The sequence below is a fragment of the Pezoporus flaviventris genome, unplaced genomic scaffold (assembly GCF_033815535.1).
Source record: "Pezoporus flaviventris isolate CSIRO_AGI_PZ_B2104156 unplaced genomic scaffold, CSIRO_AGI_Pfla_v1 ptg000071l, whole genome shotgun sequence".
Classification (NCBI taxonomy): Eukaryota; Metazoa; Chordata; class Aves; order Psittaciformes; family Psittacidae; genus Pezoporus; species Pezoporus flaviventris.
This window is the reverse complement of record NW_026892619.1, coordinates 1,992,980-2,010,737: the sequence shown is the minus strand read 5'-3', so window position 1 is coordinate 2,010,737 and position 17,758 is coordinate 1,992,980. Positions and strand designations below refer to the sequence as shown.

General features: G+C 49.0%; 1 protein-coding gene across 4 annotated transcripts in view; it reads right to left on the bottom strand.

The window, feature by feature from the left end:
* Positions 1–1,670: 1,670 nt before the first annotated feature.
* ZMAT4 (zinc finger matrin-type 4) overlaps positions 1,671–17,758 on the bottom strand; it is a 56,426-nt gene continuing 40,338 nt past the window's right edge. For all 4 annotated transcript variants that reach the window (XM_061472504.1, XM_061472503.1, XM_061472501.1 and 1 more), the window contains 3 exons: positions 13,974–14,201; positions 7,704–7,800; positions 1,671–2,129 (listed from right to left, as the gene is read on the bottom strand). In XM_061472504.1, the coding sequence (XP_061328488.1) occupies positions 2,114–2,129; positions 7,704–7,800; positions 13,974–14,201 (341 nt within the window). In that variant the 3' untranslated portion in view covers positions 1,671–2,113. The remainder of the gene's footprint in view (positions 2,130–7,703; positions 7,801–13,973; positions 14,202–17,758) is intronic.

Sequence of the window (17,758 nt, the reverse complement as noted above, 5' to 3'; positions counted from 1 at the left end):
CAATATTCCCTTTCCCCACGGTATGGCTCAGCACAGCTTTACAGCGAGGCTGCCTTGGTTTCACCTGCAATGTGCCTCCTTCTGCGAGCCCTTTGGGTGCTGCTTCCCTCAAAAGGAGACTGATCAAGGTCGCTGGGCAGCACCCACAGCATCCCCTGCCATGGAGCTTGGAATCTTACAGACCACCATAATACAAGTGTACAATAATAGTAATAACTCCATGAACATACACCATGACGCTTGGATTACAACCGCAGTTTTCCAAGTGACGTGCCCAAACATCTCTCACCTGAACCATACAGCGTTGCTCAACACCAAAATGCAGAGCAACACACTCTGCTTTGGTTTATTAAGGTGCAGCAAAGCGGATGGAGGACACAGATTCCTCATGTACCCATTTGTTCGCGTGGCAGACAACTCACAGACCTGCAGACCATGATTCTGAGCTGTGGCTTAAATGCTTCCTCAATGCACAGCCAGCAGCAGGAGGTCACAGCTCTTTCTTGAGATGCTGGAGAAGTGGATTTGCACCTTGCTGGAGCTGCTGGGAAATGAACTGATGGATCCGTACAAATCACTGCTCCCTTCCAAAGACGCAGCCTCTAGCAGTGTATGCACAAAGGAAATGGCAAAGGCTGTTATTTCAGAGATGCAGAAGTAGGGAAATGGCCAGAGTCTCAAAGAATTGTGCTACTACACATACACAAACCCACCAGACAGAGAGCTCTTTAATGACAAGGTGCTTAACCTCTAGCAGCATTCACAAGACAGGTTCTCTGCATGCAAAGCTCACTCACCACATTTGTGCCCCAGGGCACGGGGAGGTTTGGTTTGCATCACTCGTGGTACCCATGAGAAACTGGATCACGGTCGCTGCGGCTCTTTGCATTGCGGCAGGTGAGGTCTCTTTGTGCTGACTGCAGTAGGAAAGCTAAAATCCTTGTGAGCTCCCTCTTCCCAGTGCATTGAGTCACTTTTGCTTCTGCTCCCCCCAAAGCCAGCGAGGAATAAACAGCTCCCTACAGAGCAGCCCCAGGCTGCTGCAGGCTGAGGCCTCTGCACACCACTGGTCCTCTTGGAGTTAGGGCTGGGTCTCAGTCCACTTTTGCTGCTTTAAATCCTTTGAGTTTTTCCTCTCTGTGAGCAAGGACCCCCGAGCATCGCTCCCTGCTATGGGCCCTGCCTGCAGAGCCATCAAACAGGGTCCTTCATGGGTGCTGGTACCCTGCTGGAGGGGTTCCAGTGACACCCAGCACCCGGAGCATCCCCAGCACCTCCAGCTCCCTGCAGACCTGACCCTGAAAAATGCTTCACCTCTTGCAGCACCAGCACAGATGCAGGGTACAGGGGTTCTGATGCAGGGAAACCTTTGGTCCAAGCCCTCTGGGAGATGCTGGAGCTCGGCGGGAGGCTCCACAGCATCCAGGGATGCAGGCAGCAGAGCTTTGGGGTCGCATCAACAACGGCGATGAAGCAAACAGCTCCCATCCAGCCTGTAGGAAACCTACTGGCAGGAAAAGGATTTCATGCTTTCATTTGAGTTTTCTTTGCTCACTGAACCATTTGTTTCACTGAAGTCAAAGAGGGAAGGAAAAGGATTCATCCACTCTACAATCCCCGGGATTGATTTTTTTTGCTGCTCTTTATGTGTTGACACAAACCATGCTGGAGAAGGTGAAGAAAGTATGTTTATTTCTGCTCGAAGACTGATTACATCACTATCATGGATAATGTAATAGAATAGCTTTATACCCTTGGGAGAAACCTAAGAATAAATATGAAAAAGTAAAAGATTTTGTTTCCACTGTCTCTGAAGATGAGTGATGATTAAGTGCTGTATTTACAGGGGAGTTATCATACTCTAGGCTCTGTGCTGAATAAATATTATCTTGAAAGGCTAAAAAAGTCCATTGAAATAGTTGAACTCACCACAAAATTAAAAAAAAAAACCCAAAAAAATACTATCCATGTGTTTGTCCCAAGCGAAGGTTAGTGACGGGTTAATAACCGAATCCACACGGGATCATTGTCCAAGAAAGGAGCCTCTCCCTGCTCACCAGGTCCCCTCGCAGAAGCAGCCTGGGTGGTTTGCCTTGTCTCGACTGATGAACTACTACTGGTTCTTCAGGCTGCAAGACACAAGTGAAGCACAAGTCACCCTGTGGTCCAGAGCTGGGCTCTGGGCGCTTCCAGCCTTCCCAGCAGCATCCATCTTGCTGCTCTTCCCATCAGATGGTGCCACCTCCCACCCGCTTCTTCCAGCAACTGGAGCTCCAGAGGAACCAGCACTAAGGCAGATCTGAAGAGAATGGGTCCTAAGGGAAACCTGCAGCTTTCTTTGTAATGGATCATGGAATACAGAATAATGGAATGGTTTGGGTTGGGAAGGACCTGGAGATCATCCAGTTCCAACCCCTGCTATGGGCAGGGACACCTCACACTAGACCGTGTCACCCAAGGCTCTGTCCAACCTGGCCTTGAACGCTGCCAGGGATGGGGCATTTACCACTTCTCTGGGCAACCTGTGCCAGTGCCTCATCATCCTCACAGTAAAGAACTTCCCTATATCCAACCTGAACTTCCCCTGTTTCAGTTTGAACCCATCACCCCTTGTCCTACCTCTACAGCCCCTGATGAACAGATGGCTAAAGCCAATTTTATGTGAGCGAAAAGGAGACTTCAGTCCTAAACAAAACACACAGAAACTCTTTGTATCTAAAACATGTTGGTGAGTTTAAGGCCAGTTTTGTGTTTTATGAAAGAAAACTGCTGTAAGAGGCCGAAAAAAGCATGCTTTCTTTAGGTCCTCAAGTTACTCTACAGCAGCATTGGCGAGCTCAGGGTTACACTTTGGGCATCAGCCCAGTGCTTGTGCTTCACATTAAAACAATCCATATACCAACACCATGAAACAAAGATGCGCGAACCATCCCGGGGCTTCCAAACCATGATCAAACCAGAAGGTATCAGAGATACCTTTATTTTCACTTACATTAAAAGGGCACAGAGACAATTCAATCCTATAATGAGAGAAAGTATTACACACTCTCTCCTCATAAGCAATGTAGTTATTCAGCTGCTCTCTGGCACTGAAATAATGACAGATTAAAATGCCTTTCAATTCCATATACCTTTTAGAGCTATTCATCTTCTGGAGTTATTATCTCTCTGAAGGCTTCTTTACATTGAGGGCATCAGCCACTATAGGTTACAGAAAACACACGGAATTTGTTGCTGCTACCAATATAAGAGTTGCCTTCATCAAGGGAAGAAAAAAGGCATTTGGCTTGGTTGTAAAACACAGGGTACAACTCAAATACTGACTACCACCTCTTGAATGTACTGGGAATCTTGCATCAAGGAGCGCATTGGGTCAGGCTGAGGATGTGCAGAAGGGAGCTCAACCTCCCACCACCAAGGATGGGGCTGGAAAGGTCCAGGGGAAACATAAAGAGCACAAAGCAATGAAATGAAACGCAATTTGACATAAAGAAATAACAAAATCTGACACAGAAGTCAGCCCAGGAAGCACCAAAGCCTTCCTCTAGTCCAGGAAATAGCCCCCAGGAAACATCCCTCATCACATCCCACAACCAGGAGCTGTCACAGGCTGTAAATACTTGTTTACTCCATCTAAAATAGGCTGAAAGCGCAATGGGATCTCAGTCGTCGTGGAGGGGGACACTTCTCCGGGTACCACAGTCACGCTGTTGTGATTAGCTCTGCTCTCCGACTAGCTGAGAGCTTGTGTTAATAAACGTGATTCCAATGAGACATCTGTGCTCTCAATCAGAAAACAGAAGAGAAAAGCCTTGCCCAGGCATCAAGCCCGCTGTCGTTTGCTCCTCAGCAACTCTGGGCTTTCCCCAGGTAAAGGGATGTGCAGAAAGGTCTTCAGAGCACACCCTCCAAACAAGGAAGGACCATTCTCAACCCCCAGGAATTCACCTGGACTGAATGCTGCACTCCTGTCGTAGGTTGAATTGATTTTAGCCCAATGATAGCTGCAGGCTTGGGTCGCCTTCTCTGCAGAAACCCTAAAACTAATCAGAAAGCGAGAGTTTGAAAGGGAAGCCTAGACATGTATTAGCATCTATGAATGTGTAAATGAGTGGTTATGAAACCCCAGAATATATTTGTGAGCTCTAGATATGGCAGAGAGGTCTGGCTGATCAAAGAGACAAAATAAAGGCGAGAAGACAAAATTCCTCTGCATGGAGGTGGGAATCATCATCCCCATAGAGTCAGACTCTTAATTACTAGGGCTGGAGCTCAGCCTCCAATTGCTGACAGCCAAGAGGGTGGGGGACTGCTCCCAACTCTCACTCCCCAACACATTATTATAGCCCAGAGATGGCACTTACATCAAACGTGGGTCTGGGCTCTGGTGCTCTGCCAACAGCATCTCTGTTCCTTTCATCCCCAAGCCCCTGAGGAGCTACTTCAGACCTGGATCCGGAGCCTCTGGGGCATCTTCCCCAGACACAGCTCTTCTCTCCCGGGTGCAGCGATGAACAGAGCACCCGGTCCCCATCCCACGCCTGCATGTGCTGGTTAGAGGAGGGCAGTGATTTCGCAAAGCCCTAAATTAGCATTCACACACTTTGACCCCAGAATTCCAATATCCCCCGGCTTCTTTTATGACAACGTGGGGTTTTAACTCCCTGTTGCGTGTTGCAAATCGCTGTCAGCGCTGATTTGGGAACTTTGCCATTTACATAAACCAGGAAAGAGGGAAGTTTCTTTACTTCACAAGCAGTAAGGGAAAAGGTTGGCACGTGATGCTCTCCTGGTGTTCAGACATAACGTGCCCTCTTTCCCCATGAGCTGGTATTCCAGATGCCACTGAAAGGGAGCCAGTGATGGTGCCTTGCACCTTGCTCCTCATCCTGCTGCTCCTCCGCTCACTGGCATGGAAAGCAATCAAACAATGGCTCGATCATCTCCACACATTCATAAATCCCTAATTAAAGGGTTAGTGCTCCCGCAGATATTCCAGAGTCCAGTCCTATTCCAAACCTGTCCCAGTGCCCAAGCTGGGGCTGCGCAGACGTTCCCATTGAACTGCCATGAACACTGCCTGCCCCCTGACATGAACAGGCTGTGTGCCCGTTTGTGATGCCTTAACAGAGAGATTCCCCCGTATCCAACTCTCCCTCAGCTCCTGGCTCTGTGTTAGGATAAAAACCAAGGATGCATTCCCCTTTATTTTCAAATATACGGCTTAAAGTACCTCCACTTGGGAGAAAAAAATGGGAGCTCATAGACTTGCTTTGCATGTTCACCGGCCTGAGGGATGAGAAATACCTCACTATCAGCCACCTCCTCCTGTATCTTTCATTCCAAATCCCAGCCAAGACACTTCCAGTTCCCCCCCTGCCTTTTCCCAATCTTTTGCTCAAACAAATCCAGTTGGAAGCATCCAGGCAAGCCCTGAAACCCCTGCAAGCACTGAGCTCTATGCACCAGACGCAAGGGAAGAGCTCAGCTCCAGGGTACCCAGCCTTGAACTCTGCTCTGCTACAGGAGCACCACTGGTGGCCATGAAGCAGTGGAGGCCCTGATGACACGGGCTGCTAAGCAGCAGTTCAAGGGCTGCTGCGTGCTGGGTTATTTAAAGCTACTCCAACCATGAGTTGCTCTCTGGAGAGCTCTCAAGGACTATAATAAATAGCCACAACTTGACTCATTCCTCATAAACATCCTTCTCTCCTAAAGCAGCTTCTCAGAAGACTCATCTGATTTTGGGTGCTTCCAGCCTGTGACCATCTTCCCTCCAACCCGTGCCCAGAGCAAAATCCCTGCTCTTCACAAACTGATCCCCAGCCCCTCTTCTGCTTTTAATTTGTTAATTAGATGAAGTATGACACTGACAGAAAGTGTTTGGTTGCCTTGGCAACTGCAATGCACTGGTTTCAGACCGAGTTACAAGGAATCGGACAGTCTTGACACTAACCAGCAGTAATGAGAAGAGCCCAAGCCAGTGGGTGAAACGCTTACCAGGGGAGGTGAAGGGCTGCATGGGGGATGCACTGAGATATAGATGATTCTTGTAGCTAGGAACATGAGCTGTATCAACCACTTTACCTACCCAAATTCTGCTGCTTGCTATTACCACAAGCACCCTGTGCAGCTTACAAACACCATGTACGAGGGCATCATCGCAAACAGAAGAACTCTAGCCATGAGACCCCATGGCTGCATCACTGGGTCCAGCCACATTCAGCATCGCACACGGCTGTTACAGACCCATTGGACCTGATTCAGGGTAAAAGATAGGGGTAACTCATCCCCTCAGTCCCATCGAGAGGACAATGAAGCTGCAAAAGCAGCTTTAAACAAGGAGAGTAAAATCTGGTTACATCCTAATTACAGGGTGGGAAGAGCTTTTGTTGTGCGCAAGCCCAAGCTGCCAGTCTATTGTCTCCCATGCTCCTGCACTTCCTATAGGCCTGAGGAGAGATGTGCCCTGTGCTCAGATACTTGGCCTCATACAAAATAGTGTAACAATGAACAATGGATGGAGGAAATGGAATAATCAGAGCAATTCCCCATAGAAATTGGTCAGACGAATGCCTCTAATTGGCATTCCATTATTACATTTGTAGCACACTCTCTTTTGAATGTATTACTTTGTTTCCTCTTGTGCTCAAATGCCCATGAAAATCTCTCGGGACCAGATTTAAGTCATTATGAATAAATGATAAGCAACTAAATTTAGAAGGACTGATAAGAATATTAATTTGCAGAAGAGGAAGGTCCTTCCGATGGAAGCCTGCAGGCCCCTGCGCTTGCTGGTGTTCCCTGCACAAGCTGGCTTGATGCATCCCAAGATGAAGGAGAAACGGGGCTGCAGAGCTGTCTAAGGGTGGAGATGACACTCTGCTAATTGCAGGAGCCTGAACAACAGCAGCAGAAGGTGTGGGGATAGAAGAAGGATGTGCAGCTCCCTCCTGACGCTGAAAAGCATCAGTGCATCTTTCCTGCACATCTCTATTTGCTGTCCAGGAGGCTGCTCTGGTTTGAAAGGAACTCCTCTAGCCTTCGCACTAACACCAATAGCAATAATGATGCAAACTCAGACGGATTGGCAGGGGAGGGATAAATTGCAGCCTGTGCCCAGGCAGCTCTCATTTCAGGTTTCTGATGGGAAGAGCTGTCAGCTCTTTCCCAATGGGGGGAATCTTGCACTGGGTAGGGACCCCAACCCTGTGCGTGTAACCCAATGGAGCAGGGATACCCCATCAGAGAGCTGTGCTATAAGAGGAAGGGAGACAGAGGCAGGAGACTTGCTGAAGGTCCTTGAGCTGGTTCTGATCATCCTGCCTCATCTTTCAGACTGTCCTTAAAGGCACCTAAAGTATTTCAGTAACTAATGACACCTTTTATATTCCTTTTCTAATCTGGGCAGTCCTAAAACAGTTCCCAAAGCTCACATGTAAGTGAATTAAGAGAGATTAGTTCATTAATCTACTCTCTGGTGCCATGTATCTTTATCACTTCATTTTAATAATTTGTACTAATTGACAGAGCAGACTCCCTCCAATCTCAGAGTCGGGTAACACATAATTGCTCTAAATCACAGCATAAACATTTTCACTTGGAAACACTAAATCCCATTATACTCCCCATGCAGTGTGCAACACATTGTTCTACATACTGATCCCGGCAGAGACAGACAGGAAAAGGAGGAAGGTACCCACTTGGTCTGATGTTTGGAGCCCTTCAGGTGTGCGTGGTACTGCTCTATGGAGTTCAGGGTGACGCTGCAGATGTTGCACGTGTAGCTGCGCTTCAGGCCTGCAAAGAAAACCCGGAGCCATTAACTGTGCTCCCTTTACAGTAACCCCTCCATTTACCCTCCCAGGCCAGGGTATCCAAGCACCAGTGAAGCCTAAAGGGATATTTTAAAGAGGCACAGATCAGACAAGCAGGGTTCAAAGGCAAATCCCTCCTGGAGCCTGCGGTGCCCGCAGCACCGCATCCCCCTCCTGTGCATTCCCGCAGAGCATCCCTGCGCTCCCACTATCGAGCACACGAGGCTCCGCTCATTCCTCCGGGGGTTTCGTGGCAATCACAATTCAGAGCAATTCCTCGTTAGTCCATTTAGGAGACAGAGCTTAGGAACTTTATTTTCCCTTGCAAAGGGACGCGCTCTGATTTATCCACCTGGGCAGCGAAGATCAAAAGCTGGAAGCTTGGTGCAGGTACGAGGTGGCCTGGATGCTGGAAGCACATTCCTGATGGATTTACTCTTGGCTGCGATACCTGTCTCAGTCCCTGCCCGCAAGCAGCCTGCACTTGGCTAATTTTAGCCCTTTGCAGCTACAATAACAAACAACTATTTATACAGCCGCTGCTCTTGCTGCTGGCCAACTGAGCACCACTGAAGTAGAAATAAGAGCTTAGTGGCTTCACACGAGAGATGCTGGGTTTGGGTTTGGGGGTGGTTGTGGGGTTTTGTTTGATTTGGGGTTTTTTTACCTCCCACCAAATCTCTTGGCTGCCTCTGCTGCTTCCCGTTTCATTGTTTGATTGCCACAGTTAGAAGTGATTTCCGAAGTTAACTACGCCGCCTTTTATCGTATTGTGATGTAAATTGCAGGGGACAAGATCTAAGCTGCTGAGCAGGTTCCTGCAGGAGCAGCTAGGGCAGTGACTGCGCTGGGCACAAGCACAGGTCATACCCATAGAAGGTTTATCTCCTGCTAGCAAAGAGGAGACAAATAGCATCAGCAGCACTGAACCAACCCCCAGAAACACCTCCAGAGCAGCAGCAGCGGGGACTATGGCCTGTACCTGGCTCACAAGAGCTGCAGGACCATCAGAGAAGTCACAACCCCACAGAGCAACACCCACAGCTCCCTCCATGGGGAAGGAGCCGGGTCTGAACAGCCTTTCCCTCCTAATGCGCTGCTCTGCCTCTGGGCACAGATTGCAGGGAAGGAAAAAAACCCAGGCAATTAAGGAGATTCATGCACATCTCAAAGGGAAGCTGCAGAGCAGTTTATAACCAAGTCACAGAACCAGTCTCCGAGTACATTCACTGCAAAACATCCGAGCTGAGGAACTCAGCCCAACCAACCCAGCCTGTGCCCTGCTTAGTCTGCTAAGCTCAAACTTCCCACCTCTGAGACATCCAGCAGGCAGCAAGCAGAATGAGAGGTGAAGGAGAAAAAGCCGTTCCCTAGGACAGCCTGCTGCCCACCGGCTGCTGGAATGGATGGGACGAGCTTTGATTCCTCTCGGTTTAGATTGGAAAAAGGCACATTTTGGTCCATTTCTGAGGTATTCCTTCTTAGCACCCTGGTGCACTCCTCCCTCCCTTCCTCTGTGCCTGCCTAGCACTTAATTTGCACAGTAATGTTCTACTTTGCCTTTGTTGACAAGTTTTCACCCAAACATTCCTGCATTAGCATCACCGACATCACACGCACATCGACATTACCACGACCATCGATGCTAAAGCAAACCCTATCCTGTCCTCCTAGGAAATAAGGGAATTGCATCTTTAAAGCCCCTGCGGTCAGGTTTTGGCTTTGCACTGATTCACATCCATGAGGATGTGAACAGATCGTTTCAAGCTTAATTGAAAGGCTCTGCTTAAAAATAACCAGAGTTGGGGGGATTCTCAGCACGGGCTGCTCCGCTCCTCAGGAGCGCTTTTAATGTACCATGTAATAGTCTCTCTTGACTTTCTACAGGACTATTTCTCTGCAGAAATTGCTAGAACAATTCACTTAGAACAAGTGATGTACGGCAATCCTCAAACCTGAGCAGTTTATGCTTACCATAATTAACTGCAGGGGATGTAGCTACACTTAGCAGTGAATCTACGGACTCCCCCCAAAATCGCTTTCTGCTGAGCTTCAGGCACTAGCTGCACTGAGAGCCCCACTTCTCAAACACCTCGTCCATCTCTCATGTAGGAAACTTGGCCCAACGTACAGTGAAACAGCTTCTTTGACAAAATATGCCATAAATATTGGGATGAGCACTTGAAAATAGCAAGCAAATGATAATGCAGAAGTACTGGAAGAGTCACCCATGGTTTATGTGTATTGGTATGGTAGGGAACAAAAACCAAACCGCAAATATGCTCGTGGATGTTCTCCTGACTTCATTCTTGGTGCTGCAGGACTGGTTTTAGTCAAACCCTCTGTCCACGATGCAGGGGAAAGGCTTTGCATGGCTGGCATGGTGCAGCAGCACCATGCTGCAGTGTGAGCCCTCAGACCGTGCCGCAATCACTGCAGGGCAGAGATGGGAAGGGGCGGGGGAAGTAAGAAACTGGAAATACTTTAAATTAAGGTAATAAGGTTCTAATGCTCAGCAGCTAATTTAACAGCACACATTAACAGCAGCCTTATTGAATCTTAATTACCTGTGTAGGTGGAAACGCCATCAGTGATTACAGTTCCTAACCGGGGACACTGATTTTATCCCACCAGCATGTCAAGGCTGCTCATGGTGATGAAGAAGGGGGACTCCTGTCCCCCCCTCCCATGGCCAGCCTGGGAGGGACTCCAGGATGCTCCGCTGCAGCGGCTCTTCCTGACGGCTGGAAAATGCTGCCATAGAATGGGCTGATTCCATGAACTCCCTCGTGCTCAGCAGAATCACACATCTGCCAACGCCAACAGCCCTATTTTAGGTGGATGGAAACAACACCCGGACTGGAACAAAGTTGGAAAGGCACCAGGAACCACACCACTGTGCTTCCCAATGCCACGCTGCCCCGGAGCAGCCCCATTCCTGAGGCAGGACAAGGGCTGCACCCAACCGAAGGCGGTTGGAGTCAAGCCTTAGCACAGCAGGCAGCCTGCAATAGGCTGGTGGCTGCAACCAGAGCCGTCTGTGTTCTCATTTCGTGTTTCTTATTGCATCCCCACAACACATCGACATTCCTCGCCCTGCACCGTGGCATGCGTTCATTTAAAATTGAATGGGCTCCTCTATCCATCAAATAAAATATTAACAAGTCAAGTCATTAATGTCATTCTGCATAAAGTGCATTAAAAGACATTCCAGGGCAGTACCTGTTAAATCGCTTTTTACTAACCAACAGTGGCAGCAAAGAATGGAAAGTATTTATAAGGCATACAAAGAAATTAGGAGCCGAGAAGGAAAATGAAACTCAGCACTTTGCCTGACTTTGCCAGACACCATCTGCAACTATGGCATTTGCAACGGCTTCAGGTGACAAATCCCTGTGCAGCCATCCCCATCCTGCTTACTGCCCGTTATAAGCAAGGATGGGATGAAGACGGGTCTGTGTGTGTCTGCTGCTCATTTGGTTCGTTCAAATGGATGGGATAGGGCACACTGAATCCATGGAATGAAGGAAGCTTTCAGTCACTGCACCAGCCTTGAGGGGGAGCGAGTGTTTTGCTGTGGGTTCTGGCTCCGCACCAGCAACCCGCAGTGCCCGGCATCAGTTCAATTCCCTATGGATGAGCTCGGATGGGCTCTGCTGTGAGGCCCCTGCAGAGCCCATCTGCGCCAGAGGAGAAACCAGAACCCTCAGCGCTGGGTGATGCCAGATGTGAAGTGAACCAAGACCTGATGGAGCAGGGATGCAATTCCCTTCATGCCAGGCGCAGGCTGCGGGAAGGCAGGAGCTGCCAGACGGAGCCGCTTGTGCTCCGTGTTGCTGAACAGGCAAAAGCTGTCAGGGGCAGAGCCCAGGATTCAGGTTTGGCACCACAGCACTGGCTTTTGCCTCTTTACGACCTGCTCCAGGATGGGCTGGATCTTCCTGCTCTTTCAGGGCATCTCCATGTGCTCTCCTAACAAGTAGGAACAGCGGTGTTCCTTGGAGCAGGGATCCTGGACCGGCTCTGCTGGAGGGCTGGGAAGGCTCATGAGGATGCTCAAAGAGATGGCGCTGGACCCTAGATGGTTGTGCACTGCAACCAACCTGCCAAGTGCCCTCTGCTCCACCAAAGCATATGGGACCGTGCACCTACATGGACTGCAGCTTCAACTCAATACTCGCTGCAGAAGCAGTGCTGATAGTGTGTTATCTCCCTTTGGGGTTGGTTTTTCTCCTTCTCTTTCTCATTTCCAAGAAGAAAATAAGACTTCAAAATCGCAGGATGAGCACTTGGCAAGAAGAACCGATGCTTTTGTTCCCTATAAATATCAGTTATCCCAAAATACATCTCTATCCTTGTTTCTCCAAATACACATTCATATTTATCAATAAATATTTTATCGTAGCCATTATCAGAGCATCAAAGGCTGCTGAAATGTTGTACTGCAAATGACACGGCTCGTTCCAGGCTCACACAATGCATCTAATGTTTGTCTCCCACAGCAGTCAAAATAGAATGAATATTTAAGTTGTGATGGGGAGAGCATGGAAATGGAACGAATCTGTGTTCTAGTGCACACCGAGGCAGGGAAACAAGCTCAGGGCAGGGAGAGAGGCTGTAACCTGCCATAGGAAGTGATGCTCGGACAAGATGTCACTGCCAGCCTGGGTACCGCTGAACTCAGCCACTGTCAGCATCTCTCTTGGAGCCAGACATGACTTCATCTGCCAAGGTAAGGCTGTTTTCTTGCACAGAGGCAGAGCTCATCCTATGCTGGCTATTGCACAGATCTGCCTTTACATCTGTAATGATGTGCTCTACCCTCCCAGTGAAGTTAAAAACCAACAGGGGCTGATGAGAACACAAAGCCCTCCAATTCCGACTCTCCTTAGGCACAAGCTAAATGAATAAAACACTTCACAACTGATTTATTTACTGTTAATGACAGGCTTAGCCACTCTTGAGCTTGGCACAGTTCAAAGTACTAAGCACTTCCATGGTATTGTCCTGGGTTTTATTTCCCTGCATATTCTCGACAGCGGGCAGTGACTCAGCCACATGAATCATTTATGGCATTGTGAGTCACACTAGGTAGCACATGAAGGATCTGGATAACCATTACAGGGTTTATTTCAGAAAAAGAAACGCACGATATGCTGCATAGCCATTAGTATTTACAGGGAAATTATTTCATTTAGCAAGGTAAGAAAAAAAAAGGAAGGTGATTTTCAAGTGTTAACACAGCGCTGGCAAGCCAGACCTCCTCTCCTGCGGGATGCTGAAAGTCAAACCTGCATTTTCTCCTCTGCCTCCTTCCCATGCGTTGTGTGCACACAGGATTATACTCAAAGCCATAGAGAAAACCTCCAACAGGAGGTTCGTACCTCTCCTCCTGCAATCACACCTCCATGTGAACGATGGGTCTAGATAAGCGCTCAGCCTGAGCCCCGTCCCCAGCCTGGGTAAACCAGCACGGCTTCATCAGCAGGCACGGAGGGATGGATGCATGGATGGGCAGATGCATGCATGGATGGATGAGCGGATGGATGCATGCATGGAAGGATGGATGGATGGATGGACAGATGCATGCATGGATGGATGAGCGGATGGATGCATGCATGGAGGGATGGATGGACAGATGCATGCATGGATGGATGGACAGATGGATGTCTGCTCTGCCTTCAGCAGGAACACAGAAAGCCTGTGTTTAACATACCCATAGGAAATGCTCAGTTCCTCTTTGCTGCTGCTGACCCAGGGCCATTGCAGTGTTTTACAAGCACTAATTAAACCACAGAAGACAGCTAATGCTTCGCTCTCCATCAGAGAGATGAAGGGAGCGCGCTCTGCCTCCAGCACATTCAGCCCTATCCCTATTTCCCTGCAGGGCTGAGCGCTCTAACGTGTTCTCCTCTAGCTCCCAGGGATAGTCCACACTTGCTCAAGGACACAAGTGAGTGCTAATGGAAGGGACTATTTTAGGAAGAGGCAAAGGAAATTTTGAAGGATGCTTCTAAACCAGCAGACTCTCATCTTAGGGAAAGGAGGAGCAGCAAGAACATCACGCTCTCCCCTGCATCACTTAACTGGTGGTGCACAAGCGAAGCATCGCTGCCATCACCGCATCCCATGGGAAGCTCGCCCTGGTGCCCTCACCTCTCAGCTCGCCCAGGTCCAGGGTCTTCCCCAGCTGCTCCAGGAGGTCAGCCCTGGCCGCGTTCTTCTTGTGCTTCTTGCCATCGTAGTGCTGCTGGGCCATCATGGGGTTGTTGAACCAGGCTGCGCAGAGCTGGCAGTACCGGTCCGAGTCCCGCCGCTGCGGTGGCGATGGCACCACCGGGGCACTGTCCGTGTGCGGCTGCTTCAGGGGGTTCAGCGTGGTTCCTATGGAGGGAGATGTTCAGAAGTGAGGTGTCAGCACGCCCCGAGGCTGAGCCCACATTAGGCACAACGAGCAGCAGGGGCCCACTGGGTGTTCTGGGTGATGCTGCTCAGACACGGACCGTTTCCCATCGGACAAGCAGCATGGAAGGGTAGCACGGGGCTGCTCCCCAACTCTCCGCATTGCCCGAGCTGGGAAAGCAGAGTGCTCTCATCGCAGTTACACATCTTCTCACTGTTGTGACTAAACCTGCTAAACTTACCCTGCTCAAATTGCTACTTGCTGACAGCAGAGAATAAACAAATCGTGCGAAGCCATCTACTCCTGAAGACAGAGACAGGTTTATCGCTATCTCGGGGTTCTTTTCCAGTTGTTCTCCGAAAGAACAGGGAAAGCTGTAGGAATTGTCATTTGTCACCGATGGAAAAGAAATGATTCAATAGTCAGTCCCCTCGTTCCAATATCTTCACGTTGTGGATTGACCAGCAGTCCCTGACCTTGATTTAATCCCATTTCCCTTCAAGAGGCCATTTGGGAACACAAACACCATTTCAGAGACAAATGGGTGATTTACACTTATGGAGCTGCCCTTTGTTTGCCAGTTTTCCTGCTTTGTACAACGTAAGACGCAGGAAAACAGGTTCAAGTGAAAGAAAGTTCAGATAGACACAAAAATACACAGCTTCATTATTACACTGATTGAAGAATTCCCTTTTATGTGGTTTGCCTTTTCTTTTCCAGTCTGCGACCTAAATAATGAACAAACCCCTCCCTCTGGCATACCAGAATAGGCAATGTTTTAGGTGGTGATGAGGACCTCACCACTCTGCTTTGATCAGGAGGCCCCGTGTTGCTCCAGCTGAGCCCTGATGAGAGCTGGGTTGGCAAGGGATGAACCCACCTCGGTGTCTGACACCAGGAACGGCAACAGAGAGCAAAGCAGGGATGTATTTAGATGTATAATTAGGCCTGAAGCCCACTGTGATTGACTTCACTGCTCAAGATAATTAATATTGTTATAAATCTTCCTGCTGACCTGCTCGGGAAGGGCCATCGATTAACTTCCCTCAAGGAAATCCTATCTTACATATGAAATTACTTCCAACCTTATCACTTTCAGGGGGATGATAAGCTTCTATTGTTTTTGATGACAACTGCCAAGATCTGAGAGGATGAGGGCATCTGGACCGTTATAAACAACCAGCGCTTACAGCAGCCCAGGAGCAATGTGTTGTATTGGACTTGCTGCTCTGCAGGCCCCAGGCTATAAAGTTAAATCTATCAGATCCTTTGGTCAGCTTTCTCCTCGTTCATCTCTTCAGCTGCTGCCAGAGGGGAAGCAGGGAGGCTGCAGCTGACAAAGCTGGTGGTGTCTACAGGAGTTATATCTCCCGCTTGCCAAAGAAATCCGACCGGAGCATCCTTCAGGCATCTGCTGGACCAGCGGCCCCGTGCTCAGAGCCCAGCCCCAGGCTGCAGCCCCACAGCAGAGCCCCGTGTCACCCATCACTCCCAGCTGGGTTTCCCTTGGCACTCACATCAGTGTTGTCCTGTAAAGCCACATTCCCCAGGCTCCCTTTACAACTACGAGCAGTGCTAAGGTGCGCTGAACCCAGCCTGGCAACGGCTGCAAACATCCCGTGCCTCCCATCTATTTCTCTTCGGGAGGATTTGGAAGTTGACGGCTACACCGATGTGGAGTTCTCATTTTGATGTGTGCTACAGAACTACGACAGGACAGAAAATATCCTCATTCCCTGAGCAGCGACACGAAAATGAATAATAAACACTCACAAACCACCTAACGTTAAAAATGTTTCTCCATCGAAAACACAAACAGAAAAGCTGCTGGTTTGACTATTTAAAGCATCTCAAAATGCTAAATAGCTCATGACAGTCTGCCTTACGTTCCCTTTTGCTGTGGGAGGGAAGTGAGAAAGTCTTACTTTGCTGCAAGAAGCAAAATATAAAGTTAGAAACACTTTAGCACTCTGGCAATGAACTAATGTTTGACTTATTTCTTGCATGCAAAGCTCTTTATTCATAGCTGCATGTAAATGGCACCCAGCCTTTTAGCATTGCCACTCTCGGGGGCTGAGCATGAGAACGTGACTGAGCCACGGCCACGGGGTGCGGGAGAAATCCCCTTTTCTTTGGAACACAAACCTGGGACCGAGGGGATTCCAGCCGCGGCTTGGATGGATCCTCACGCCCATTGACCCTGTCCCTGTCAGCACGTCTGAAACGCAAACCCCACACTAGGAACTAAAGGACAAGGAGGTAGAAAAGCCAAGGTGACTTTTCCAGCCAGCAGAATCATCCCCTTCTTCCTCACCTCGCTCCCAAAGCCAGTGCGGAGGGACCAGTTCCCACCTTCCTGATGTGATGCCTGCAGGTACCCGCACTTCCATCAGGGAAGGCAGCAGCTCTTCCCCCCCTCACTATTCCTTGGGTTATAACTCACAGCAATGACTGGATGCAAGCTGACAGAAGATGTTGGAGATGACTAGAGACAGCAGTGATGTGCAGCCTCTGAGGGCTACAACCTTGTGCAGCAGAAGCATCAGAGGAGATCACAAATATTTCTCTGTGGTGATGAGACATCCCTTTCCTATTGTGAACAAACCTGATCGTTCAGGCACTTCTCCCTCTCTGAAAGCACCAGCAGAGAAATGAGAGCTCTGCATCTCATTAAGATGGTAAAATTGAAAGGGAAGGTGCAACTCCATAAGGGCACTGTGAATAGATGTGATTTTCTATGGGACTGCTGAGACAGAAACCCCGGAATACCAAGCAGGGGCCTGTTTGGAGGCAGAACTCATCCACATGAACCTGCAAACCCTCACAGGATGCGGCAGCTTAGAGTGATCAGAAAGAGCATCTGGGTTACCTGGTAGGAGCGGGGCTGCGCACTGATGCCTTGCTTTAGATACACTGCAGAGCACCGGATGCTCAGGATTTAGGCCTGATGTAACCTCCATGGTGACAAGAGGGAATCCTGCTCTTCCCTTTACACGCAGACCCACCAACCACACAAAGGATCAGCACAGCAGTTCAAGGTGGCAGAATACCTTTCTGTGCAAGGCTGAAAATCAGGCATTGCAATCTGGCACTTACTACCCATTTACTCGCCTATTGCCACTAAAATCCCTTTTCAGATTGACTGCGTTTAATCTCATCCCTAACAAGAGCACTCGGGGAGCTGGGAAAACATTTTCAGCTTCCTTTTTCTTTTTAATTAAAAGATGATGAGAGCTCTAATATTTGTAGAGAGCTTTTCTCACTTGTTTTGATCACACATGAAAGTTAAAACAGATTTTACTCTTAAGAGTGCAGGGCAGCACCACATAAAACATTCAACCCATTCAACCACCTGAAGGATTACGGTGTCATGATGAGAACAGCAGCTTGATCCCTTTTGAAGGTGCTAACCCATTACACGGCCTCCTGCACCACCAGCACCCACTGGTCACCAGGCTCAGCTTTCAGGTTCCTGGAACATCAGGAGGGGCTGCAATACATCAGTGATTGTCAGCATCTCCGGACTGCTGCAGGTTAG